The 27,641-nt window shown below is 52.4% G+C and overlaps 1 protein-coding gene across 2 annotated transcripts in view; it reads right to left on the reverse strand.

Annotated features, from left to right (window-relative positions):
• Positions 1 to 27,641, reverse strand: part of ADAMTS2 (ADAM metallopeptidase with thrombospondin type 1 motif 2) — a 260,395-nt gene that overhangs the window by 104,169 nt on the left and 128,585 nt on the right. For both annotated transcript variants that reach the window (XM_018051595.1, XM_018051596.1), the window contains exon 4: positions 5,060 to 5,262. In XM_018051595.1, coding sequence (XP_017907084.1) covers positions 5,060 to 5,262 — 203 coding nt within the window. The remainder of the gene's footprint in view (positions 1 to 5,059; positions 5,263 to 27,641) is intronic.

Genomic DNA, 27,641 nt, shown 5'->3' on the forward strand with positions numbered 1-27,641 from the left:
TTCACTTCTGACATAGAGCTGACACCTAATAAACACTGGTTGATCACACTGTACGGACAGGAGCTCTGTGGATTATGATAGAAGAGGCTGTGCTGCATTAACAGAGAACCTACCACATCTCAGTAGCTTAATAGGGTAAAAGCTGGGATGCGTTCTCCTGCACACATCAAAGCTTTATGTAGCCCCATTCTGTAGCCGCAGCTACTGGGATGTGTGGCTTCCAAGGTCCCTGTGGCAGAAAGAGAGGGAGGGAAGGGACACGGCAGCTCTCAGCCGCCTTAGCCAAGAGGCAACCTCTGTCGTTTCCACACAGGCTGTCAGATAAAACTAGCCCCACAACCCCAAGTGAGGTGCAAGGGAGGCTGGGAACTGGACGGGAGGGGAGCACATGAATACTTGATGAATCTGGAATGTCTTCATCACAGCAGGACCCGTGTCCCAGCCCAGGCTCTGCCACAACGAGACCCCAGAGGGAGCCCTGCAAGCAGAGTCACTGAGTGATGAGGGACCCCAAGGTGGCTCAGGGCTGCCGGGGCTGAGCCACACTGACACCCGGCCCCCTCGGCCTGGTTGCTCCTCGGAGCCCACAGTTCCCAGGTCCTTGCCACCAGACCCCCACCAGACCCTCCTCCCAGAGCCTCTACGGCCTTCCTCAGGGAGCAGGCTGTCCGCCCAGGGCCAGCCCCAAGCCTGGGAGCTGGGAACACTTCTGCCCTGGTCCTGGCCGTTTTCACTCTGGGCCAGCCTCCTGTCTCCCACAGCACCGCTCTGGCTCCGAGCGCTGGGGAGCCTCCTGATGAGCTGTGCACCTACAGGAAGAGGGAGGCCTACCCTGGCCAGGCCTCGTGAGGCCCCTGGGGCTCTGGCTGCAGATCCCGGTGGGCCAGCACCTGCAGGGTCTAAAGGCCCCCACTCCCACAGCTGCCCATGGCACTATCGGTCAAGTTCAGAGGCAGGGCACAGCAGGCAGGAAGTGGAACGGTGCCTCCCAAGGACTGGAGAGAGGGGGCACTGGGGAGTTACTGCTTAGCAGGTACAGAGGGGCAGTTCTGCAAGATGAAGAGAGCTCTGGAGATGGGTGGTAGTGATGCCTGGCTGCACAATAAGGTGAGTATACTTAAGGCAACACAGGACCCAAGCAGGGTGCCTCATCTCCCGCAAGCACCCTGCACCCTTAGAGCGGGAGCTCAGCGTGGAGGCTCAGACGCCTCCCGCTGCGGTGTCTCCCTGAGCCCAGGAGAGTCCGCCAGGCCCTCTGCCTCTGCAGGACCAACCCCCGAGCCTGGGGCACGCCCCACCTGCTGGATGCAAGCGGGGAAACAAGACATGGCCCAGTTACTCTTTCCCGGCTCCTCCGATTCATCTCCTATAATCCCTTTTCTGTTACAATAAAATTTGTCTCAACAGCAGAATTTTTATACTTCTCATGCTTTTCAGGAAACTAACCAAACCATCCCTTTACCCCAAATCGAGGTTCAGTTGGATCATGAGGGTGTAAATGAATAAACTGAAGTTAACTCTAGACTTCCTCCCAGCACTTCATGGGCACAAGGTGTGTGCGGCAGAGGGGGCTTCCACGCCAGGCAAAAGGCAGAGTTGGTCCACAAGCCTCAGGAAGACACTCCAACTGCAGGATCCTTGCCAGACTTGTTAAGAATAATTCTAAACCTGCTATCGCTAAACTATTAATAAACATCGTCACCATCACAATAAAAAAACCACATTTAGTTAGAGACTGAAAAGCAGGTTCATCTTCATTTATTTAATTTAATCCTCATTGACAATTCAAGATAAAAATGACTGCCCATTTTAAAGATGAGAAAACCAAGGCTTAGAAGATTGAAGCCCATTCTCCGAGACATAGCTGGTAGTGGTAGGGCCAAGAGTAATCTAGATACAAATAATAAGAAACATGTATCTGGGCTCTGCCCCTCATTCCTGGCACAAACCTTCTAAAATCCTTGTAATTTCCTGAATGATAGGGGTGACAGGAGCACCTTATGCTATTTATAATGAGCCCCTTTCAACCCTACCTGAGCTCATGTTAATGAAGATATTCTTGGTGGGCCCTTAGATTGTTCAGGGTCCGGGCTGGTAGCCAGAGGAACCAGCGGTATGATTAGAGTTGGAACTTTCAGCCCCATCCCCGACCTTCAGGGAAAAGGGAAGAGCTGGAGACTGAGCCCAATCACCCATGGGCTTCCCTGTGGCTCAGTCAGTAAAGAATCTTCCTGCAACGCAGGAGACCCAGGTTTGATCTCTAGGTTGGGAAGAAAAGACGCCCTGAAGAAGAGAATGGCAACCGATTCCAGTATTCTTGCCTGGGAAATCCCGTGGGCAGAGAATTCTGGCGGGCTATGGTCCATGCGATCTCAAGAGTCAGACGTGAGTTAGCAGCTAAACTGCCACCACCATCCATGGCCAGTGAGTCCCACCAATCACGCCTACAAGACAAAATCTCCATTAAATTCTAAACAGTGGAGTTTGGAGTGCTTCTCAGTTGGTGAGCACATCAAGGTGCTGGCAGGGAAGTGCATCCAGAGGGGCCACGGAGGCTCCATGCACCTCCCCCGTGCGTTCCTCCATTTGGCTCTTCCTCAGCTCTCCTCAGCTGTGTGCTTTTTAATAACCGGCGATAGTAAGTAAAGTGGTTCCCTGAGTCGGGAACTATTCTTGCAAATTATTGAACCTGAGGAGCTGGTGGTTGCTTGGTCAGAAGTACAGCTGACATCTTAAACTTCTGGGGCTTGAGATGAGTGTTAAAGAGGTGCTGTCTCGTGAGACTGAACTCTGACCTTCTGGGGTCTATGCTAATTCTGGTCGTTAGTGTCACAAGTGTTGGGTATGAGTAGGGGAAACAAGTAGTTTTCCTTTACTAGGATTCAGGATTCTAATTCCACACCAGTCCTTTTGGCCACTGAGTTGGAGAGTGGTATAATGCTTGAGGAAAAACATATATTTTGAAGGCAGACAAGATTTTATATTCTACTGATTTTATAGAGTTAGTGTGAAGATTTCCAGAGATATGCATGAAAAGTGACTAGTACAAGCCTGCCACACAGAATCACATATTAAGATCTTGATATTTGGGGCTTTCCTGGCAGTCAAATAATGAAAACTCTCCCTTCCAATGCAGGGGGGGTGGGCAGGTTCAATCCCCGGTTGGGGAACTAAGACCCCACATGCCTCTCAGCCGAAAATCCAGAACATAATCATCAGAAGCAATATTGTAACAAATTCGATACAGAGTTTTTTTTTTTTTAAAAAAAAGAGCTCCATATTTGTAGCCATCATGGTATTGTTATTATTATATTAGAGGTAATTTTCAAAAGTAAGTAAGATTAAGTGTGACAACACTCTCCAAAGTAAAATGACAGCTGCAAATGTAACAGATGTCAGCCCACTTTGCAGATGAGGTGGCTGCATTCCAGAGTCAGTGACTTACCTAAGGCAGGTGGAGAGGAAGAGAGGCAGGCAGGCAGGCAGGGGCCTCCTGGTCCCCGTGACCAGCTCACTCATGTCTTCCCTCTTGCTCCTGACCTATCTCTTCACCGGGGCTCTGGGAGCTGGGTCTTGCCCACGGGCCAGCTGGGTCCCCAGGGGCTCGCCGTGGCCCAGGAAGCGGAGCAGAGCAGAGGGGACAGGCTGGGGCACACAGCCCTGCTGCTTTAGGACGCCCCATCCCCGGGGCTTCCCTGGTTGCCTCCAGCCCCCTGCAAACCCACTTCTCCCACACACACAGGCCCCCTCCTATGCTCCCAGCGGGGCTCAGCGGAGGCGCCAGGCCGTGAGGGGCAGGCCCTCTCGCCACTCAGGGCAGGCAGGGGTGCACTCTCTGCAAGGTCAGAATTCTGCACCTTCTGGGGTGGGAGGGCCGGCGTGTGGGGAGGCAGGACGGCGTGACCTGTCAGGAGAGCGGTGGGGCAGGTGCGCAGTGATGCCACAGGGGGCCTGGGTGGCACACAGTCGCTCAGTTAAGGAGCCCGGCCTCACAGGGAGACACCGATACTCTCTTCAGTCTTTAGTTCTTCTGACTACCTCAAGGAGAAACCTCGGACGGGTGCTATTCTCTGTCCTCCTCTCTGACACACGCTCATCTCCTTTCTGCAGAGCAGAAAGCAGAGCCGTCCAGCTGGGGCTGAAACTGTTGTTCAGTCACTCAGTCGTGTCCGACTCTTTGCGACGCCATGGGCTGTGGCACGCCAGGCTTCCCTGACCGTTACCATCTCCCCGAGTTTTCTCAAATTCAGGTCCATTGAGTTGGCGATGCCATCCAACCATCTCATCCTCTGTCATCCTCTTATCACCTTGCATTTTAGCTTTAGATTAGCTTTACAATAACCTGGGCTTCCCTGGTAGCTCAGCTGGTAAAGAATCCACCTGCAATGCAGGAGACCCCAGTGATTCCTGGGTCGGGAAGATCTGCTGGAGAAGGGATAGGCTACCCTTTCCAGTATTCTTCAGCTTCCCTGGTGGCTCAGCTGATAAAGAATCTGCCTGCGATGTGGGAGACCTGGGTTTGATCTCTAGGCTGGATCCCTGGGCTGGGAAGATTCCCTGGAGAAGGGAACAGCTACCCACTCCAGTATTCTGGCCTGGAGAATTCCATGGACTGTATAGCCCATGGCGTTGCAAAGAGTCGGACAGGACCGAGGGACTTTCAGTTTGCAATAAAGTGAGGCTGCCTTTGTAAATAATTTTAAGCTTTTAAAAAATCAGTTGATTTATAGGAAAACACATAGCCTACACAATGTGGGTATTATGAAAAATTAAGAACCCTAGTACACAAATGATGAGTGTCTAGAAAATGGCCTTAGCATATAAATGGCTTTGCCAAGTCAGAATCCCCACCATTTGCAGATAAGGAAAGTCAGGCTAAACAAGGTCGACAGGAGGGTCACCTCTTCTTACCTGTAGACCCAGAGCCTCCCTGTGACCATTTCACTCACGCCCAGCTCCACCAGGAAACTGTGGCAAGCAGAGATGCCCCGGCCCACCTACGCCCCCAGCCTCCCAGCCCCACCCCAGAGCCCTCCGCCGCCACCGCACCCCCACTCACGATGTTCATGAGGGTGAGCAGGTACTTCTGCACATGCTCCTTCCCATGGAACTGGACCACAGAGTCGTCCACGCCCAGCAGGACCTCGATGTTGTAGTCGTCATCAGCAGCGTGCCTGCGCACCCTCCTCCTGGAGCTGTTGACTCGCTCCTCCAGAACACCCAGAGCGCGGCTGAGGCTGTCCAGGCTGTCTGGGGAGACCCCTGGAAGGAGAGAGAGGACACAGCCTGTAGCAGCAGTCCAGGCTCAACAAGGCCACTGCAGCCGGAAAAAAAAAAACCCACTCAGATGCAACTCAGCCCCTGCAAGATGCCAGTGTGGCCATCAGCCTGCCATCATCAGAGCACTGTAACCCAGGGAAATTCTGTCCCCATTTCACGGAAGAGCAAACTGAGGTTCAGGTAGCGCAGTTGTGCTGGGCAAGTCAGCTCAGACCCGGTAGCGCAGAAACCCACAGTTGGGCCATCCCAGAGGCGGGGCCTGGCACCCAGTGATGAACAGAGGGGAGGGAGGCTGGGTGGACAGAGCCAGCTCTTTTCACCCATTCACATACTCGCCCAGGGCCAAAGGGCTGGTCCCCCAAGTGTTGCCAGCCCATTTATAACCGGGGAAATTGAGGCCCAGCCCAGGTGGCACATGTTTCACAGAGTCTTCCCAGACAGCTCCCCTCTGGGGCTTTTGGCTCAGTCCCTGGCTGAAGCAAAGTCCCTCCTCTCTCAGCCCGGTCCGCCCACTCCCTCCTGGGCTGGGCCAGCCCGTGGGCACCCTTCCCCTGCCCAGACCTGTGCCTGCCCCTGGTGCCAGGTGCTGAGGAGACGAGAGGCTGCCTGATAGTCATGCAGAGCCCAGGCTGAGCCCTCACATAGCAGCCTCTCCGCAGTCTGCTGGCCAGGGCTCACTCCAGCCCCCACAGACTAACACGTGGCTCGGAGCGGGGCAGCCCGTCCGGGGCCTGGGGCCGCACAGAGGGCCCCGGGGCCGCGTCCCATCAGGCCAGGACCCCAGGGCGTCACTGCGTCTTCTGCAGAGCTGCAGCATGTCTCCATTCCTTCTCCTTCCCCGCTGGGCCTGGAGCCCCGCATGGACGCTGCCCCCACCTCTCAGGGTTGCAGCTGAGTTGGCTGGATTGACCTTCAGCATTGCTGGCAGCCACAGACCACACTGCCCAGTAAGAACCAGTGCCAGCGTCTCTGGAAGCCCCTCACACCCCTGCATGGATCTCTGCGTCCGCTCCAGGCCCCTGACCCCAGGGTCCCCCTGCTCCTCGGCATTCCTGGTGAGGGGAGAAGCAGGTGTGTCTCAGAAACTTTTGCCCTGGGAAGGGCCTAGGACATCAGGTTATCATGACATCGCCAAAGAGTCTTCCAGAACAATTCTCATTCATCCCCTAGGCTCTTGTCTACTGTCTCCTCTGGAGGCACAGCAAGGCAGCCTGTCACCAAGGTCCTGCTCCACCAGCGGCCCTCTGCTTGTGTGTCCTTATCCAGCGCTGACAAAAGGCCTCTTTGATGGGCATTACTGACTCCACTTTACAGACAGGAGGACTGGCAGAGCCCCCCAGCCAGGCAGAAACTCTCCTCTTTACATCTGCTGTCTGTTAGCTTTGGGGCACAAACCCGCCACCTGGTCGCTGCCGGACCAAGAAGAGGAGGCGAAGGAGGAGTGGAAGGGGAAGGGCTTCACAGAGAAGAGGAGCAAGGCGGGGCTGGGCTGAGGGCCCGCGGCATTCCTGAGCTTCCCGGAGCCCTGTGTCCCCACCACAGCCCTGCAGTCCCCCGTGTCCCCTCATATGTACAGGCACACACACACACTGCAGGCACACGCACACACACAGTCCACACACACGCATGCACACACACTCCACACACGCACACACACGCACACACGCACGCACACACAGTCCACACACACGCATGCACACACACTCCACACACATATGCACACACACACGCACACACGCACACACACACAGTCCACACACACGCATGCACACACACTCCACACACGCACACACGCACACACACTCACACACACACACACACACGGCAGGCACTGCCAAGGGCCGCTCCAGGGCCGGCGCCTGTGCAGAGCTCGCCCTTCTGCTGGGCTCTCTGGAGATGATTCAGGGCCATCCCTGCTGCTCCCAGGGGAGACATCGGCTACTTAAACCTGACGAGGGGGTGAGGAATGGCTGCTCTATTCTTACACATTTATTTCTTTGCATTTTCAACAAGCAGGGAGAGTTCACCTTCAGAACCACCTTGGGAAGCAGAAAGATGATAATTTTCATAAAAAAAGAACTCTTCCTGGGGAAGAGGCTGGAGGATACCCTCTGCCCCTGCCAAGCCAGGGGTCACTGACAGGCGGCCCCTGGGCAAAACCAGACCACGGGGTTGCCTGTTAGCGCTGTGTGAGTCTTTAAGTACCGCATTTGGTGAGCAGTATTTCGAATTTCGAGATTTCATGTTAAAAGTCTAGACTAGCCAGCTTGTCTAAGAAATGAGGAAACAGAGCCACTGTAGAGGGGAGAGGGGGGTTCACACTGTGCTGCAGAGTGACGGCCATGCCTGGGACACGGCACAGAGGTCTGGGTCCCCAGCCCTCCTGGCCCGCTGTCCTCTCTGCAGGCCTCAGCGTGGGCCCCAGACCCTGAACCATGAAGCCACTGTGCAGCAACTTTGCCTGACGTTCTCTAAGGAGGGCTTGGGGCCACCATCAGGACATGCTGGCTGGGGTACATCTTAGAGTTGCTTCTGTTAAGCAAACTCTATTTTAACTAGACTGTGTGTTACAGGTCCTAAAGACAGCAATGTTTCCTAAGAATGCACTAGAAGCGTTCATTTCACCACAAGCATAATTGTTCTTATCATTATTATCTCAATCATGATAATGTTGGAGGGTGACTTGGATATTATGTCCTGGAGCCACCCCCAAGACCCAGCCCCTGTAGAGATGTGCTTGAATCCAAAGGGAAGGGCAGATGAAGGGAAGCAAACAGGGCCCCCTAAGCAATTTGAAGGCGGCAGCCCTGCCCTGCAGTCCCTGGGAGCCCCAGCCCTGCTCAGCCCTAGCAGGGCACAGGGAGCCGCCCCCAGACCCAGGGCCCCCAGACTCAGGGCCACGTGAGCGCGGACGGGATCCAGCAGCCAGGCTGACGCTCCACTTTCTCGTTCTTGGGTGTCTCCCAGTTTCCCTACAGTGGGCTCAACCCTACAGGCTAGGCCACGCGGAGATTCCAGCCGTGCCCTGGTCCCGGGTCCTAGCAGGCCCGCCCCTCGGGTTGAGAGTCCCGCTCAGGTCCTCAGTGGGCTGTTCTTGGTTACTTGCAACCATGCCCAGGCTCAGGGCCTGTCTGCCTGCCCAGGGCTGCCTGTCTGGTCTACAGGCCCCAGCTCCTCTCGGCCCCCCCTCCCGCCTCCCCCAGCAGCTCCTGCATGCTCGTAAGTGGCCAAGCCTCAGTGACCCAGAGCTTAGCCAGCCCTGTGCCTGACCCCTCATTTCCGGCCAGGCCTGGACACTGAGCAGTCCACACTGCCCATCTCCTGCCAGGGACGGAGGACAATCTGTCCTGACTCCTGACACAGCCGCCTCTGCACACCGCCTCCCACACGGGGAGAAGTCACCAGTCCCTCTGGGGGGCTGATCCACAGCAGATGGGAGCAGACTGGACCCCAACAGGCCGAGGCGCCCCTGAGTGGAGGTGTCTGCGGCAGGACCCTGTCTTTTCAATGGGCAACCACGGGCTTTTAGTTTCTGGCATTCCCTGTGCTTGGGGCACCCTTCTGGTGAGCTCATATCTCAGGCAAAGGATGTTACAACAGGAAGCCTCCAAGAGCTTCCCTCATTTGAGCATCTCTACAGGAGGGCAGACAAAATCCCTCAAAGAATCAATAGCAGTCTGTGGACAGGACGGAAGAAGGGGATGCAGAATTGCATCCAGGAAACCCCGAAGTGCCTGCCCCTCCAGGGGAACAAGCGGGTCACAGAAGCCAAGCTCACCCACTGTGCCTGGACCACAGGACCCTGCCCGGCTCCCGCTGCACCTACAGCCTGGTATGCTGGGGCATGTGCACAGCCCTTCAGAGTGATAAGCCTCCACTATGATCCAGCCATCCAATCTTCAGCAAGTAGGAGGCTCCTCACCATCCTCATTACTGTCTCATTTTAGCAACAAGGAGCCTCAGGAAGATAAACCGATGCAGACAAGTCACACCACAGAGAAGGGGCCGGGACCTGGCTCAAGTCACAGCACCCAAAGTTGTTGAAGAGTCCCGGAGTGGCCTGTGTATCTCACCAGCAGCAAGAGATGGTGTGGGGAAATCGAAATTGGGAGAAACAAGCAAGCGTGTTTAGTGCAGAGAAGAGCAATCCCAGGGACCTGGGTCTATAAACGCCGTGCAGCAGGTGTGGGCTCAAGGGGCCTGGATGTTGGCTGTCCCCGTGTAAACCCCATGCCCAGGCCTTCACTGCACTTGTCTCTCTTGGGATGCCCTTTCTGCTGCTGCTGCTCCTGCCTAGATTTAGCCTTCCTATCAGGTCCAGCAGGAGCCCCCCAAAAGGCCCACAAGGAACAGAGCTCACAGGCCTCTGCCTCCTGCACTGGACGTGGTTCCCATCTGCCTCCCCCAAGGACACACCTACAAGGGGAGGAGGGGGCACAGAGCCTTGAGAAGCCACTGCCCAGTGATGGGGAAGACTGCTGTCCCTTCTCCAGGAAATGATCTTCCCCTCATTCCTCACTGGACCTACTTCCTCTCATCCTCCAGGTGTCAGCTGAAATGTCCCCTTCTCAGGGGGACTTACCTTGTTTTATCCTAAATGAAAATAGGCTCTCTCTTCCCCCAGTGTCTCCGTGACAGCATCCTGTTTCCCTCCTTCATGGAATGTACCACTGTTTGCAGTCTGAATCTCATTTATGAATTTGCTTGGGCATTACCTGTCCACTCCACTTGAAGGAGGCCCCCTCGGAAGACGGGCCAAGGGTCTTGTATGCCTTGGTACCCCACAGATATACACAGGTACCCAGGTACCACACGGCAGGGCTGTGAGGGGCAGGGGCCACCTTAGAGACACAATGGGAGGAAGCACAGAGCCAGCAGTGGGGGGGGGGAGGGGTGCCTCTGGGAGTTGGGCAGAAGGAGGGCAGGCACAGCAGGGCCAGGAAGCCCAGGCTTGGGATGCGGGAGCGGCAGCAAGAGCAGAAGTGAGGCAACCGGCAAAGGAGCATGAGCTGGCACAAGATCCTGCTGTAAATTACTTAGACAAGGTGTAACTGAAACAAAATTACCCAGGAGAAGTTAAAACAAATGAAGCGAAGAGAGAGCTACCATGTAATTGCCCACAAAACAGAACCAGGCATAATGATATTTATGAGATAAAATATAATCTGACATTAAAGGGACAAACTGATCAACAGTTCATTGAAAAGATACAAAAGATAAGAAATTTCATTCACCTAACAGAGCTTCAACCTGATACAGGAGAAACAGGCAAAGCCACAGTTCTATGTGCATTTTAATATATTTACTCCAGAAAACACCAGATGAATCAGCTGAAACATTAGGCAGGATTTGAATTACTGTGCGTGCTCGGTCACATCTGGCTCTTTGTGACCCCATCGACTGCAGCCCGCCAGGCTATCCACGGGATTTTCTTGACGAGAATACTGAAATGGGTTGCCATGCCCTCCTCTAGGGGATCTTCCCAACCCAGGAGTTAAACTCGCATCTCTTGTCTCCTGTATTGCAAGCAGATTCTTTACCACTAACCCACCAGGGAAGCCCTGCATTACTGTAGAAGATCTGAATTACTAAAACAGCCTAATGTTTAAGCTCAACAACCAGAGAATGTGTGCTGTTCAAGCACAAGTTCCAAATTTCACTTACATTAGGACAAAAGGGAAACTCAAAAATCACGCCCACAGCTGCTACCATAGAGCAAAATCAAAGAAAACAAGACGGAAGGCCCTCAAACCCTAAACACCAGAAATTAAAAGCACAGTTCTAGTAAGCCTAGACTAAAGAGAGAACACACATTCTAATTGTTGGCTCAAGTAGAAAACTTGAATAAACCTTAGAAAAAAGTGGAAAAAAAAAAGCAGTCAAAGACAAGCTCAGAAGGTTTTACGGGAGAGTTTTACCAAACCTACAAGAAATAGTTAATTCTCATCCTCCATATAATCAGTATGCAAGCAACAATACCTTTCCTGTATGTAACAGACATCAGCTAGGAAACAGAATGGGAAAAGAGGTTTATCGACTATAAGAATAAACCCCACAAAATATCTAGGTATAAACAAATATACGGAATGTTGAAAGATGACACAAAGGGTAATACCATATGGTCAAAACTCTCCCAAAAAGCATAAGACAACCTCAGCAATTGCAGACACAGTGACACTATCCTGGGCTGCAAGCTGATGCTCTTCCAAATCAATCTATAAATTTAACACAATCTCCATTTTTTAAAAAAAACTGTTAAAATCTAACAATATAGTTCCAAAGTTCAACTGGAAGACTACATATGGGAGATTAGCTGGGAGAAAATATTAAAAAGGAATAATAACAAGGGGATATTTACCTTTCAAAATTTCAGAACGCATTACAAAATAATGTTAATTAGATCACAGTGGTATGAGTGTTATGAAACATAGATCATGGAACTGAATACAAAGTCTAAACACAAATCTAAGCATAGAAGGGACCTTAGGTAAAAATGGTACATTAAACACATACATCCAATTTTTCTCCTCCTTGGAACCCCATAATAATTTTAGTAAAGGGATGATTTTTTTTCTTAAATCACAAGCAAACAAGGACAGGGGGAGCAGGAGAGGAAAAAAATAACAGAACTGTTGTAGGCTGGAAAGCAGATGGCCATATGGCAATGGACTTGGTGTATCTGAGAAGCTGGCCAGACGCTTCCAGTTTGCATTGCCGAGTCCTCCAAAGGCACCAAGTACCTCTGGAAGTGGGACAATGAGTGGACTGAAATAAAGACTAGTTGATGGCTAATGCCAAATCCCTTCCTCACAACCTGCATCCTAGTAACGGCCCAGTAACCAACACTGCATTGGTCTGGAAGCTCATTCTCCCTCAAGAAGATCTCTGGGCTGCAGGCACCAGCTGTAGTTGAGAGCACAGGTACCGTGCTAAAAAGGAGGATGAAACGAACACTGAGACACCAGCCTGCTTCCACAATCCACTCCCAGAACGCTGGTAGTCAAGCCTTTATCCCGCAGGCAGGAAGCTGGAAGGAGGCTTCTCTAGGGAAGACCAAAGACCAAAGGCAACATTACCGTCCATGGCTCCCCTACAAGCTGCACCGAGCTCCCAGTCCCCTCTTTTCTTGCCCAGGCTTACACACGAGCAGCCAGCCAAGGACCTCCAGCTCTCCAGGGTAAGCCCCAGACTCCATAGATGGAGCTCAAAAAAAAGCACAGCAATCAAAATGAGGAGAATGGAGGAAGCAGAGGCTACCTAGGAAGGTGGGGAACCCTGTTATTAACAGAGGCTACCTTGGAAGGTGGGGAACCCTGCTATTAGTGACCCCTGAGAGCTCGAAGGAAATACTGCATCCACTGAACAAGAGCAAAACGAGAACAATCACAAGCGTTCTTTGGAATTAGAAACTTTTCAGCAGAAATAACAGATTCAGTGAAAGGATTATGAAGACAAAGTTGAGACTCTCCCAGAAAGTAAAGCAGTAAGACCAAAAGGCTTGAACCATCAGGAAAAAGATAAGAAAATTGGAGGACCCGATCGAAGATGTATCGTCCATATACTGGAAACTCCATAAAGAAAGGAAAACAGAGAGGAAATAACTAATGAAATTATTCAGGAAAATTCCTACAACTAAAAGGTGCTCCCAGACTGAAAGGGCCCAGCTAGCACCCAACACAGTAGATGAAAACACACCAGCACCATGGCACGTTATCATGAAATTTCAGAACACCAGTAAGATTCTACAGACTTTCACCGAGAATAAGAGAGGGTCAGAGGAAGCAGTTACAGAAGAAATCAAAAGAACCAGAAGCAGAATAGCTTTCAGTTCAGTTCAGTTCAGTCGCTCAGTCATGTCCGACTCTTTGTGACCCCATGATTGCAGCACGCCAGGCCTCCCTGTCCATCCCAACTCCCGGAGTTTATCCAAACTCATGTCCATCGAGTCCGTGATGCCATCCAGCCATCTCATCCTCTGTTGTCCCCTTCTCCTCCTGCCCCCAATCTTTCCCAGCATCAGAGTCTTTTCCAATGAGTCAACTCTTCGCATGAGGTGGCCAAAGTATTGGAGTTTCAGTTTTAGCATCAGTCCTTCCAATGAACACCCAGGACTGATCTCCTTTAGGATGGACTGGTTGGATCTCCTTTCAGTCCAAGGGACTCTCAAGAGTCTTCTCCAACACCACAGTGAAAAAGCACCAATTCTTCAGTGCTCAGCTTTCTTCACAGTCCAACTGTCACATCCATACCTGACCACTGGAAAAACCACAGCCTTGACTAGATGGACCTTTGTTGGAAAAGTAATGTCTCTGCTTTTGAATATGCTGTCTAGGTTGGTCATAACTTTCCTTCCAAGGAGTAAGCATCTTTTAATTTCATGGCTGCAAGAATGGCTTTAGACTTCCCAAACCAGCAGTAGTTCAGTTGGTAAAGAATCCGCCTGCAATGCAGGAGTCCAGTTCTATTCCTGGGTCAGAAAGATGCGCTGGAGAAGGTGTAGGCTACCCACTCCAGGATTCTGGCCTGGAGAATTCCATGGACTGTATGGTCCACGGGGTCGCAAAGAGTCGGACATGACTGAGCGACTTTTTCACTTTCAAACAAGCATTAGATGCAGGAAAACAAATGGAGAAGACAACTTTCCCACAGATGACCTCCCCTGTGCAGGTGGTGCCCAGGACTCTGGGCCAGGCCGACCACCCCTGCAGGAGTCTGCAAGCAGTGCAGAGAGCTGGGCTGGCCTCCGACGCCGGTCTATTCCATAAGTGCCATTCTCCCTTTCTTCACACATGGCAGTTTCTCCTCTGCAGGGAGGTAGTAGAGATTTGAGCTTCAGGGTTTCCTAAACACTGGGGCAGAGAGACTGATTCGTTCTCATCCTCACAGGGACCTCCACCCACAGGCTTGTCCAGCAGAGGCCAGGGGTGTGAAAGCTGCTCAAGAGCAACAGGCAGTCCTGGGGGAACCCGGAAGGTGCACTGGCGTTAGAGTTCACAGCCTGCCTAATAAAGGGATCATAAGAAAGCATTTAGCTGAACTTTCTTCTAGCCCCTTTATGACTTCATTTTCCTCACCCCTGGTCACCAGTTGGACTGGAACTGGTTTCTGCTTAGGTGCGAAGCCACGATTTGATTTTTTCCTCCTGTATCTAAACAGTGGTCCCAACATCATTAAAAAAAAAAAAAGAGAGAGAGACATATCTCCACAACCAGCTTTCTCTCCTTTCCCCTTGCAATGAGCACCGTTCTAAGAGAATCAAAGGCATCCTTGTGATAGGGTGTATTTTTGCAAAATCAATGCTGCTCTTTGACTGTGTTTGTTTTTAACTGACAACTGCTGCCAGGTCGTGTCTCATCCTGCTTCTTTCTGCACTCACCACCCTAAGAGCTGTCTGTCTATGTGAACGTCACACTTCAAGCCTGTGTGGAGTGCCGCCGCCGGATTTGCCCCTCTTGTCCACTGATGACACCCAGGTTTCTGCCAACTCCCCCCAGACTACCCAAGCAACGTTGCCATGAACAGCGTTCAGTTTCCTCCTGAGAGATCCATGGGACTGTGACCGCCTGTGCGCCCAGCCCAGGGGAGGGGAAAAGAGCCCCCAGGGCAAGGGTCAGTTCAAGGAGGGCACTGGGATGTCCTAAGGAAACCCTGTGTTTAGGACGTAGACTCAAGAGTGAAAGTACTGAGTTCACAGGCTCTCACAATCATCGAGTAAGGATTGCCAGATTTCCAGGACGTCCACACCTGTTCCACTTCTGCCACTTACCAAATCATCCAGTTTTGAATCGCTGCCCTGTCGTCTACTAATTTTATTTAGTTTTATTACTTGCTCAACCATTAAAAAGATATATATATATATAAATGAATATCAAAGGTGATTAAAATAAAACAAAAGGCAAGCACACACCAACCCTGCAAGGAGAGGGCGGCACTGCCCCCAGTGGGCGGAGGCTCCTGGAGGAGATGAATGGGGCAGCCTGGGGTCACGGCTGGCCTGGCTTCCGTTTCTCTGGGAAGTGATAAGGCCCTTTCTGGGGAACTTGCGAACAAGGTCACAAGTGAGTCTTGAGAAGCAACTCTCTGCAGACTGAGGTGTTGACCAGGTGCTGGACATGGTCCAGGATTCTGGCCCAGCTCTCCTGCAACAAGCGCAGGCCCCTGCGAGGGCCATGGGCCAAACCTAGACTCCTGAGCACCAGCAGCCTGCAGGAGCACAGCGGTGCCACCAGCCAGGAGAGGTCATCTGGGGGAGAGTCTTCCTCTCCATTTGTTAAAGACTGAGAGACAAGCCATCTGTGACTGCAAATTCCCCTAAAGATGATCATTAAGATAAAATATGTTTACGCAGAAGCATAATTAGGACATGGCAAAAGCACTGTTTGGAAGCCGGCAGGATCTTTGGAGGCTCTGCGAACAGAAAGAGGCTCAGCCCCACGGGGGCCATCAGCACAGAGCCCCACTGGTGAGCTTTATTAAAAGCAGCTCGTCAGGGTTATTTCATCCCAGCCCTTTATAACTTCATTACCAAGTCAGAATTCATTTTGCAACTCTGGCAGACACAGCCCGTCCGGTGTCACTTTTATGACTCGGGGTGGTGGGGAGGAGGGGTGGGGCGGCTGGGGCCCGACCAGCATCTCAGTGCTCATCCACCAGGGCCACATCTGTAATGGCTGCCCCGAGTCTGAGACCAGCGCTAGGAGATGCGTGAATGCCTGGAGTCCAGACTTCTTACCATTCTAGCACTTTCACGGGGGGAATGGGAGCTCATGAGAATTGGTGCTCCTCGTGGTGGACATGAGCCACCTGGCCTCCCCAGCACCCCCGCCCCACTGGAGGTGAACAGAGCCACCCACAGCTGTGCTGCGTGGCAACCCAGCCTTTCTCCAGGAGCTGCTCCCTGGTTTTTCTTTCGTGGCCCACCATGCCCTCCCAGTCCTCAAGGGGAGTCCTCAACGCTGCTGGACCCTCAGGTCCAGGAGCGGCCACCTGGCCCAGGCAGGCCAGTGAACCCCCGTGCCAAGCATCCGTTAGGGTCTCTGGAAAGACATGTCCTCCTTTCTCTCTGCTGCGGGGCTGAGGCAGACAAAGTGGGCACCACCTCCTTCCAGGAGAAGCAGAGCTGGGGCAGGAAGGGAACAGGTGACGCCCTTTAGGTCCTAATTTCAGCCATACCTGAAGCTGAAATACCCCTGGACTCTCCAGCTCTTTGAGACCATTCATTTGGATTTCTGTCTTGAAACCACAAGAGTCCTAACAGGAACACACACACACACACACACACACACACACTGGCCTAAGCTAGACACCATCCTTTGGTTTGATAACCAGAGCAGCATCAGGCTGTTGGCATCACATGGTACTGCTCTGTTGTACCTCCTATTTTTAGAGAGACCCCAGGGTAGCTGTGGAGAAGGCAATGGCAACACACTCCAGTACTCTTGCCTGGAAAATCCCATGGGTGCAGGAGCCTGGTAGGCTGCAGTCCATGGGGTCGCTAAGAGTCAGACACGCCTGAGCGACTTCACTTTCACTTTCGCTTTCATTCACCGGAGAAGGAAACGGCAACCCACTCCAGTGTTACTGCCTGGAGAATCCCAGGGACGGGGGAGCCGGGTGGGCTGCCATCTATGGGGTCGCACAGGGTCGGACACGACTGAAGCGATGCAGCAGCAGCAGCAGCAGGGTATCTGGGGTAGGGGAAGTCCACCGTGGATTTAAGGTATGTGGCCGAGAGAAAGGGGCCAGGCTCTGGCTCAGTTCCTCACAGATGCTTGCAAGGATCTCAGTCCTTGGAGGTAAGGGTGCCTGCACAAGAGTCGAGGCCACTGTGAGATGAGGCCCAAACCCGTGGGCCACCCAGGGCGGCGGGGAGCTCCTTGCAGCAGGACCTGGGGCCTGCGTCTGTAGCCCCCACACAGGAAGCCCCAACACCCCGGGCCTGCTCTGCACCCCCACACCGGCTGAACGGCCTCAGCTCCTCTGCACCCGCTTGCTCCCTATGCACCGCGCTCCAGGTGGCTTCTGAAGCCCACCCAGGCCCAGGAGCACACGTGGCTTCTTCAGGAAGCAGGCCCCTGGGGCCCAGGGGCTGACGGCCCTGCCCCGGGGAGGTCCTGCACATGGTCATGGCAGGCGGGTCCCTAAAGCCGGCCTCAGCCTCCAGGGCACCAAACACCCTCTCCACTGCGGTCAGCTGAGGGGAGGGAAACTGGCCCTGAGTTACCTCCACACTGCCGCTCCCCAGCTCTCAGCAGCCAGATGGCAGGATACAATGGAGAGCCTGGCAGATCGCTTAATGAAAATATTTACTGTGAACTTCAGAACAAAACACAGACACCCACAGGTCCCAACAGAAGGGAGGATTCCCCGGGATTTCACTGTGAATGTAGAGGAAGTGAGAGGTTGGCAAGTGGGGTGCTGGCGGCTCAACGTCAAGGGACCACGGTCCTCACAGCCTCCACCCTGGCACAGCTTGTCCAAGTGTGCCACCATCAGGGAAATCCCTGCTGGCAGCTCCATATGCATTCCAGATCCTAGATCTGGACATCCAGCTCTCTGGAAGGCCCTCAGGCCTCCACACTCGGAATTCCAGGACAAAATGCCTCCTCCCCCGCCATCCCACCCCTTCAGTTGCACCGCCCACCAGGGACTATGGCACCCGCAGCCACCAGGCCCCCCACTAGGAACAGAGTCAGCTCCATCCTCTTGCCACCACCCCCATCCCTCTGTGATTGCCCTAGGTCATGCTAGGAACCAGCTACTCAGTCTTTGGATTCTTCAAATCCAAGTTCAAGGCATTTCTCTCCAGCTGCCAACCTGTTTCCCCTCTTGGTCCTTTCATCTCTGCAGATATTGAGCCCCATGTCTTGCAGGGTGGGTGAGGCCACTGCAGGGCGGTGGTCCCAGTGCTCTGAGAGGGGCCTGGTGCCAACAGATGCTGCAGGTGCAGGAGGCTGCACAGCCCTGCTCTAAGCCCCCTTGTACCAGGCCATGATGTCTGATTCAGGAACTCTCAGCACCTGTCCAAGCCCCCACCCACAAGACTGGGGGATTAGCCTCCTGGCTGCACCCGGAGCCCAGGACACAGAGGGGCTGGGGCGAGGATAAAGGGCTCCTCCTCGTTGATGCAAGACTCAGGATGGCAACGCAGGAAGGACCACGTCCTAGCATCAAGCCAGCATCCTAGGATGGAGAAGAGAATTCTCCAGACAACCCCATCAGCAGCGCGACGGGGAAACGGTGATGAAGATGAAACCGGTGACATGGGGGCTTTATGTACATCTCTTATTCACTCTTCCCAGCAGCCCCATGGAGCAAGCTCGACTCCCTCCTGTGCGGATAGAGGGACAAGCCCAGGAACATCATGCTCCAGCCACTGCCTCATGGAGCAAAGGGAGCAGGTAAGGGTCTGACTCAGGATCCAGCCCACTGCACCTGAGCCCTGCACAGTGCCCCTCAGAGCCAGCTGCACTGGGGCTGGTAGACAAAAGGCAACTGAAAGGGCCGGGGGGCCCTCGCTAAGCTGGAGACCTCGTCCCAGAGCCACACGCACCATGACCCTGTAGCACAAAGACCCACGCTCCACCTCACCACATCCACTCAAAGCCCTGAGGTGTGGGACTCCAACAAGGACCCAGGGAGGCAGGATGGCATTTCTGTGGAAGCAAAAAGTAGCCTTAGCTGCTCAGCACCCCCTCCTATCTCACTCTTTGCAGTGTTGTTCTGCTCTGAACTGGAACTTTTAGATATTCTCAAGGAGAGTGTGTGCTGGATGGTGGGAGGGAGGCACATTCAGGGCCCATAGTCAGGGCCTTCACGTTCAGTGGGGCTCTGCACAGTTCTGGGGGGAAAGGGGTGCCCTTCCATGGAGAGGTCCACTCATCAGCGCATGCTGGCGGGGAACACAAGCGCTGCGGGGACTAATGCTTTAAAACCTTGCCATGAGGACCTTCCTGCTGGTCTGGTGGCTAAGAACCCACCTGCCAATGCAGGGGACATGGGTTAAATCCCAGGTCCAGGAAGACGCCACACGCCGCAGGGCAACTAAGCCTGTGTGCCACAACTACTGAGCCCCCATCCCAGAGCCCACGAGTCACAACCACTGAAATCCGCTCACCCTAGAGCCTGTGCTCAGCAATAAGAGAAGCCGCAGCAATGAGGTCATTGCACATCGCCAACTAGAGAGTAACCCCCACTCAGAGAAGAGCCTGCACGCAGCAATGGAGGCCCAGCACGGCCAAAAATCAATATATAAAAAAATTTAAAAGAAACCTTTCTGGGGACTTCCCTGGCAGCGGTTAAGACTCCGCACTTCCATTGCAGGGGGCACAGGTTTGATCTCTGCTCAGGGAACTAAGATCCCACACACTGCACGGCCCACAAAAACCAAAACCAACCACCCAAACAAACACGTTCCATGGACTGAGCAGGAAGACAGACAGAAAGATTCTGAAGGTCCCCGGTTGGGCGAGGCTGAGGGAGCGGGGGCTTCCGACTGGAGAGGTGGCCTGCTGCCTGATGTTCCTCTGTCTGACCCTGTCCTGCAGGAGGGGGCACCTTGGGTCAGCCCAGAGAAGTGCTCCACACAGGGCTCGTGTGCATCCTCTCTTGAACACTGCTGACCCAGGAATAGGGAACCCTGAGCCCCCAGCTTCCCAGCAAGTCCCAGGGACACAGCAGCCCTCCCCCCTAGGCAGGCTCAGCTTTCCTTTCTGGACTTTTTCCATTCACCACCAGCAAGAGACCCAGCTCTGCCATGGATAAATCCCAGGGTGCAGACTGAGAGGCCCCCAGCTCAGCCCACTGTGGACCCCCCGCCATACCAGAAACGGTGTGCAGGTATGCCTGCAGAAACTGGGTTTTCCCCTGCTGCCTTCCTGTGTGAGCTCAGTGGGTTCAAAAGCCTGCAGGTCTGGGGGGACACCGATTAGTATGGATGAACTGACATGTCCCTCTCCCATGGTGTTCCTTGCCTTGAAACGCCACATCCTGCGGTCACCAAGGGACTCCCTGGAGACCTGGGGCTGCTGCACTTCCACCGTGGCCAGGAGGGGACACGTCCTGGGCTCCCTATACACCACCAAGCCTCCTGGCAGACGATGGTGTTGACGGGCCTTAATTTGATCAGCCTCATCTGAAGAAGGGCAGAAATGAGAAATCAGAGCAAGTGCTGAATGCTGTAAATTCAATCTGTGACACAGCCTCACAGGGGCCTTTCCTGACAGACTGGGGTGCGGAGGCGGAGGCTGCACTCCAAGGCTGAGTTCCATGCCCACCAAGGGCTGCCCTTTCTGCAGAGAGGATGGCGCGGGGCCAACTCACCAGGGCCCTGGCTGCCTGGACACCCCAAGGGCTCCCAGGACAGGGCAGTGGCTGGGCAGGCGGAGACTGCAAGAATCATCACAAACGTGAACACGTTTGGGGTTTCCTTTCCTGGTTTAAAAGCAGATGTGACCCCACCAGGGTCTGTGCAAGTTGGCTCCTGGACCACAGTGCCCTGGCCTGGCCCCAGTGGGCACCCCACCAGCCTGGCACACAGACACCACAGGGACTGCTGGCACCTGCTTCTCCCTTCTCCTGCAGCACCAAGCAGGGCAGGGAAGGCCATTTATGACCCTGCCCCGGCCCACCTGCCAGTCTCCATTTGCTGGCTTCTCCCACCCTTGAAGCTCGCACACACTGCTCCCTGGGGCAGAAACACCCCAAGCGCCAGAACTAGCTACCACTGTCTGCCTGGCAAATCCAGCTCCTCCTTGAAAGTCCAGCCCCAACCTTCCTCCTGTTCGGGAAATTTCTGACTGGCTGCCCTTCCCTATGCCATCCACCCGGACCCCCAAATCTGTGTTTTCAATCCATCATTGGTTGCTTCACTCCCCCAGTATTTGAGTCCCAGTGATCTGCCAGACCCCTGTCATCTGAAGAATCACCTCCATGACAGCCCTCTGGGGCTACACCACCTTCACAGACTTGCTGACTTGCTCTCTCTTGTTCCTGACACACATTGGCACGTGTGCACACAAGCTCACACACTCACAATCACATGCTTACCCCACATTCACAGACACACACATTCACACATGCTCATTCACAACACACACACTCTGAGGGCAATTCCTGGAAGACTGAGGCCCCCTTGGACCAAAATAAATCAATAAGCCGGAGGCCAAAAACACCTGTTGGATACATGGAAAACAACTGCATTTCTTATTATACATCTGAGCAAACTGAGGCTGAGCGAGCTTAAGGGACTGCAGGCATGGAAGCATTTCCTTTGGAAGGAGCAGTTGCGGGGAGTACCTTGAAGGGAGGCGTGTCTACCGCTTTCCCCGTCGTGGGGGTGATGCACGGTGTGGCCGGGAGGTTAGGGGCTGCGTGTTCACACCCGCTTGGCCGTGCAGCTGGTGCTGTTGCTACTGATCCTCCCTCTTCTACTGGAAGAGCAGTTGCCAAGCTGCTAGCTCATCCCAACGCCTTGCGGGAGCTGTCTGAAAACACATCGCCAGGCCCAGCCACAGAGCAGGCGTCACTCCAAAGAGACCCTCATTGCGGCTCCCAGCCCTGGGGGCCTAGCTGCGCCAGCGGCAAGGATTGAGTATGTGCAGGGCTGGCAGGTGGCTAGGCTGGGTGTGTTACCACGTCCCTTTCTCTCTTTGACCGAGACACACATTGTTTACATATTGAACACAGAGAAATCGTCTGCATTTCCAGAAAGAGATATGTTCTCCCATTTTTCCTGGAAACAGGGGGACTTCTTGGCTTATCTTTTGTTTTTTTCACTCTTAACTGAGAAATATTGTTCTCCTAAGAGAAGCCAGGTGGAAATGTTGACTTGGGCGAGGGACAGCAGGGGTGGGGAGGGAAAGGAGGAGGGATGGAATGATGGAAGGCAGTGGCTAGGAGTGTGTAGGCCTGTGTTACTGGGCCTTATGTTTTTATAAACATAAGAAGTCTGAAATCTGGATTTGCATGCGAAGTCTCTGTTCTGTTGATCAAGCAGCTCACTCAGTCGTGTCCGACTCTTTGCGACCCCATGGACTGCAGCACACCCGGCCTCCCTGTCCATCACCAACTCCCAGAGCTTACTCAAACTCATGTCCATTGAGTTGGTGATGCCATCCAACCATCTCATCTGTCGTCCCCTTCTCTTCTCGCCTTCAATCTTTCCCAGCATCAGGGTCTTTTCCAATGAGTCAGTTCTTCGCATCAGTTCTTCACCTCAGGAGTTTCAGCTTTAGCATCAGTCCTTCCAACAGATTTTCAGGACTAATTTCCTTTAGGATTGACTGGTTTGATCTCCTTGCAGTCCAAGGGACTCTCAAGAGTCTTCTCCAACACCACAGTTCAAAAGCATCAATTCTTTGGCACTCAGCTTTCTTTATAGTCCAACTCTCACATTCATACATGACTACTGGAAAAACCATAGCTTTGACTAGATGGAGCTTTGTTGGCAAAGGAATGTCTCTGCTTTTTAATATGCTGTCTAGGTTGGTCATAACTTTCCTTCCAAGGAGCAAGTGTCTTTTAATTTCATGGCTGCAGTCACCATCTGCAGTGATTCTGGAGCCCAAGAAAAAGTCTGTCACTGTTTCCACTGTTTCCCCATCTATTTCCCATGAAGTGATGGGACCAGATACCATGATTTTAGTTTTCTGAATGTTGAGTTTTTAAGCCAACATTTTCACTCTCCTCTTTCAGTTTCAACAAGAGGCTCTTTAGTTCTTCGCTTTCTGCCATAAGGGTGGTGTCATCTGCATATCTGAGGTTATTGATATTTCTCCCGGAAATCTTGATTTCAGCTTTGTTTCATCAAGTCTGGCATTTCACATGATGTACTCTGCATATAAGTTAAATAAGCAGTGTGACAACATACAGCTTTGACGTACTCTTTCACCAGTTTGGAACCAGTCCATTGTTCATGTTCGGTTCTAACTATTGCTTCTTGACCTGCATACAGAGTTCTCAGGAGGCAGGTAAGGTGGTCTGGTATTCCCATCTCTTGAAGAATTTTCCACAGTTTGTTGTGATGCACACAGTCAAAGGCTTTGGTGTGGTCAATAAAGCAGAAGTAGATTTTTTTTTTTTTTTGGAGCTCTCTTGCTTTTTCGATGATCCAACGGATGTTGGCAATCTGATCTCTGTTCGTTTCCAAGGCAAACCACTCAATATCACAGTAATCCTTCCAAGTCTATGCCCTGACCAGTAATGCTGAAGAAGCTGAAGTTGAATGGTTCTATGAAGAACTACAAGACCTTCTAGAACTAACACCCCAAAAAGATGTCCTTTTTATTATAGGGGACTGGAATGCAAAAGTAGGAAGTCAAGAGATACCTGGAGTAACAGGCAAATTTGGCCTTGGAGTACAAAATGAAGCAGGGCAAAGACCAACAGAGTTTTGTCAAGCGAACATACTGGTCATAGCAAACACCCTCTTCCGACAACCCAAGAGAAGACTCTACACACGGATATCACCAGATGGTCAATACCAAAATCAGATTGATTATATTCTTTGCAGCCAAAGATGGAGAAGCTCTATACAGTCAGCAAAAACAAGACTGGGAGCTGACTGTGGCTCAGATCATGAACTCCTTATTGCCAAATTCAGACTTAAATTGAAGAAAGTAGGGAAAGCTCAGGTATGTTCTAAATCAACTCCCTTATGATTATACAGTGGAAGTGACAAATAGATTCAAGGGATCAGATCTGATAGACAGAGTACCTGAAGAACTATGGACAGAGGTTTGTGACATTGTATACAAGGCAGGGATCAAGACCATCCCCAAGAAAAAGAAATGCAAAAAGCCAAAATGGTTGTCTGAGGAGGCCTTACAAATAGCTGAGAAAAGAAGAGAAGCTAAAGGCAAAGGAGAAAAGGAAACACCTACCCATTTGAATGCAGAGTTCCAAAGAATTGTATAAGGAAAGATAAGAAAGTCTTCCTCAGTGATCAATGAAAAGAAATAGGGGGAAACAACAGAATGGGAAAGACTAGAGATCTCTTCAAGAAAATTAGAGATACCAAGGGAACATTTCATGCAAAGATGGGCTCGATAAAGGACAGAAATGGTATGGACCTAACAGAAGCAGAAGATATTAAGAAGAGGTGGCAAGAATACACAGAAGAACTGTACAAAAAAGATCTTCATGATCCAGATAACCACAGTGGTGTGATCACTCACCTAGAGCCAGACATCCTGGAATGCAAAGTCCAGTGGGCCTTAGGAACCATCACTACAAACAAAGCTAGTGGAGGTGATGGAATTCCGGTTGAGCTATTTCAAATCCTGAAAGATGATGCTGTGAAAGTGCTGCACTCAATATGCCAGCAAATTTGGAAAACTCAGCAGTGGCCACAGGACTGGAAAAGGTCAGTTTTCATTGCAATCCCAAAGAAAGGCAATGCCAAAGAATGTTCTGCGGATATCAGAAGGCAATTAAAATCAGTGTGAGCTTTGCACTGCCTGATGAATCAAATCAAAGCTGGGCTCCCAAGTCAGTCCGAGGCCTCAGCCCCACTCAGCAGGCACATTTCCTAGAGGCTCCTCCTGGCAGGGAAGCCTGTGATCAGGACCACAACAAGCCAGACCAAGCGTACTGTCTGAAACCTCACAGTGACTGAAACTTCCCGGGCCAAACTCACAGCCACTGTCTACCAAAGTCCCCTTCTCCTTCAAGCCAGGTCCTGGTGGCTGTGATCCGTTATGGAATCTTCACACAAGGACTCAGTAGATGCCCGCTGGTTATCCACACTGCAACACACACTCAGTGTCTCCCAGGCTCTTCCTCTTTCAGGGTCTTGGCTCATTCCCACACACAGCCAAGGAATCACCCAAGATCACACTCGCTACACAGTGGCTTGATGTTCTTAAAATAGTAAAGTGCTCTTCTACTTGCCATAGCTAGGACTGGACTGTGAAGAAGGCTGAGTGCCAAAGAATTGATGCTTTTGAACTGTGGTGTTGGAGAAGACTCTTGAGAGTCCCTCGGACTGCAAGGAGATCCAACCAGTCCATTCTGAGGGACATCAGCCCTGGCGTTTCTTTGGAAGGAATGATGCTGAAGCTGAAACTCTAGTACTTTGGCCACCTCATGCCAAGAGTTGACTCATTGGAAAAGACTCTGATGCTGGGAGGGATTGGGGGTAGGAGGAGAAGGGGACCACCGAGGATGAGATGGCTGGATGGCATCACGGACTCGATGGACGTGAGTCTGAGTGAACTCCGGGAGTTGGTGATGGACAGGGAGGCCTGGTGTGCTGCGATTCATGGGGTCGCAAAGAGTCGGACACGACTGAACGACTGAAGTGAACTGAGGATGTGGAAGCAACCTAGAAGTCCACCCACAGATGAATAGATAAAGACGCTGTGGTACATATATACAGTGGAATATTACTCAGCCATAAAAAGGAAGGCGTTTGAGTCAGTGCTAATGAGATGGCTGAACCTAGAACCTATTATACAGAGTGAAATAAGTCAGAAAAACGAATATCGCATATACATGGAATCTAAAAGATGGAACCTATTTTCAGGGCAGCAGTGGAGATGCAGACATAGAGAACAGACCTATGGACAGGGAGAAGGGAAGGAGAGGGTGAAGTGAATAGAAAGAGTGGCACAGAAACATAGACCCTAACATACGTAACATAGACAGCCAGTGGGAATTTGCTGAATGACTCAGGGAACCCAAATGGGGGCTCTGTGACCATCTAGAAGGATGGGATGGGAAGGGAGGTGGAAGGGAGGTACAAGAGGGAGGGGACATAGGTATACCTATGGCTGATGTATGCTGATGTATGGCAGAGACCAACATAATCTTGTAAAGCAATTATCCTTCAATTAAAAACATTTTTTTTTTAAAAAGTAAAGTGCTCTTTCAAGTCAACAAGAAGCATCCCAGCAATCCAAAAGGAAAATGGGCAAGTGGTATAAATGGACAGTTCTTGGAAGGGAACATCAAGCAGCTTTTAACTATATAAAAAGATGTCCAACCTCACCCTTAATGAAAGAAATAAACACCTGCTCAGATGGCCAAATTTGAAATGTGTGGATCTGGGGGCCCATGTTGGTAGAAATATATCCCTGTGTGGTGAGCGAGGGAAGCCATGAGCAGGGAGGGGCATGGAAGGACAAGGAGGGGGTGAAGCCAGGAAGGAAGGTGCTCAGAAGTGTAGAGGCCATCAGCAAGGCCACACTGTGTGCAGGAGCTGGGCCTCCCCTGGAGGACTTGCCGAGAGGCACGGCAGCCTCCGTAAGGAGATGGAGAGCGGCAGCGGGCAGGTGCAGCCTGTGGACAAGCACACCGGCTGAGAGGCGGTGTCGCCGCTGTGCCGTGCGCAGGGAGCGCGAGGGTCGGGACTGGGCACCCTGCTACCCTGGAGGCCCTTTGCTGCAGGGGAGGCCTTGGGAGGATCCACGTGGAAGAGGGAGCCCAGCTGCGGCATGCTCTGCTGGGCCTGAGGCTCCTGCAGGAACCCTGTAGGGAGAGAGCAAATCGGCTGAGACGGCACGGTCAGGCTCTCTTGCCCTGCGTTTTGTGAATACACGGGCATGTCACAGCTGAGAGCGCTTAGAGCGGAACTCCTGCGCATCACCAGGCACTTGCTTTCATGGGTTCCTTTGTGCGCAACGCCTGTATCAACGTCACCTGGAAAAGGCCTGAAGGGTTGTGTGTGGTTATGTTGTGTTATGTTATGTCTGTGGATACAGCTGCTGCGCCAGCCAGGAGAGAGTAAACGCATCTGCAGATCCTACAGCTCCCCACGTTTTCTTTCAGCCTCTGAGCTAGAGCCTTGACTACCATGGGTTCAGCCAACAGTGTGCACGGTGAGATACAGTGAGACAGCTGGGGCACTGAGCAGCATCAGCAACACAGCTGGCACAGTCAGCAGGACACTCAGCAGGGAGAGGAGTCTGAGGCTGCACAGAAGAGCAGCCAGCAGAATACCCAGCGAGTAAAGGAGCCTGAGGCTCTGCTGGATGGAGGAAGCCAGTGGCCACATACAGCATGTGATACTCTGTGCTTGTGATCCTGTTGGTGTGGGCTCCGGTGGAAGACTGGGAGGCGGTGGACGGTTCACTGGATAGCTTTGAAAAGGCGTTACAGGCGGTGAGTTCCCGTTTGCAAAACAAGGCTGCACAGACTGCCACTGGCTCTGTGGGGTGGATTTTCCTGACTGCCCTGAAGACGAATATGGATAACGTTCGATGCTGTGCTGGTGTGCAGTGTGCAGAGATGCTCAGGACTAGAGCAACATATATTGGCATTAGAGCAAGAACCCCGTGCCACTGAAGAAGCCAGCATCTCTGACAGCGAGGCGGTAAGTGACGGTGATGACGAATGTTACAAGACTGAGGGTCCCTGCTTGG

Source organism: Capra hircus, chromosome 7 (assembly GCF_001704415.2).
Source record: "Capra hircus breed San Clemente chromosome 7, ASM170441v1, whole genome shotgun sequence".
NCBI classification, from domain to species: Eukaryota; Metazoa; Chordata; class Mammalia; order Artiodactyla; family Bovidae; genus Capra; species Capra hircus.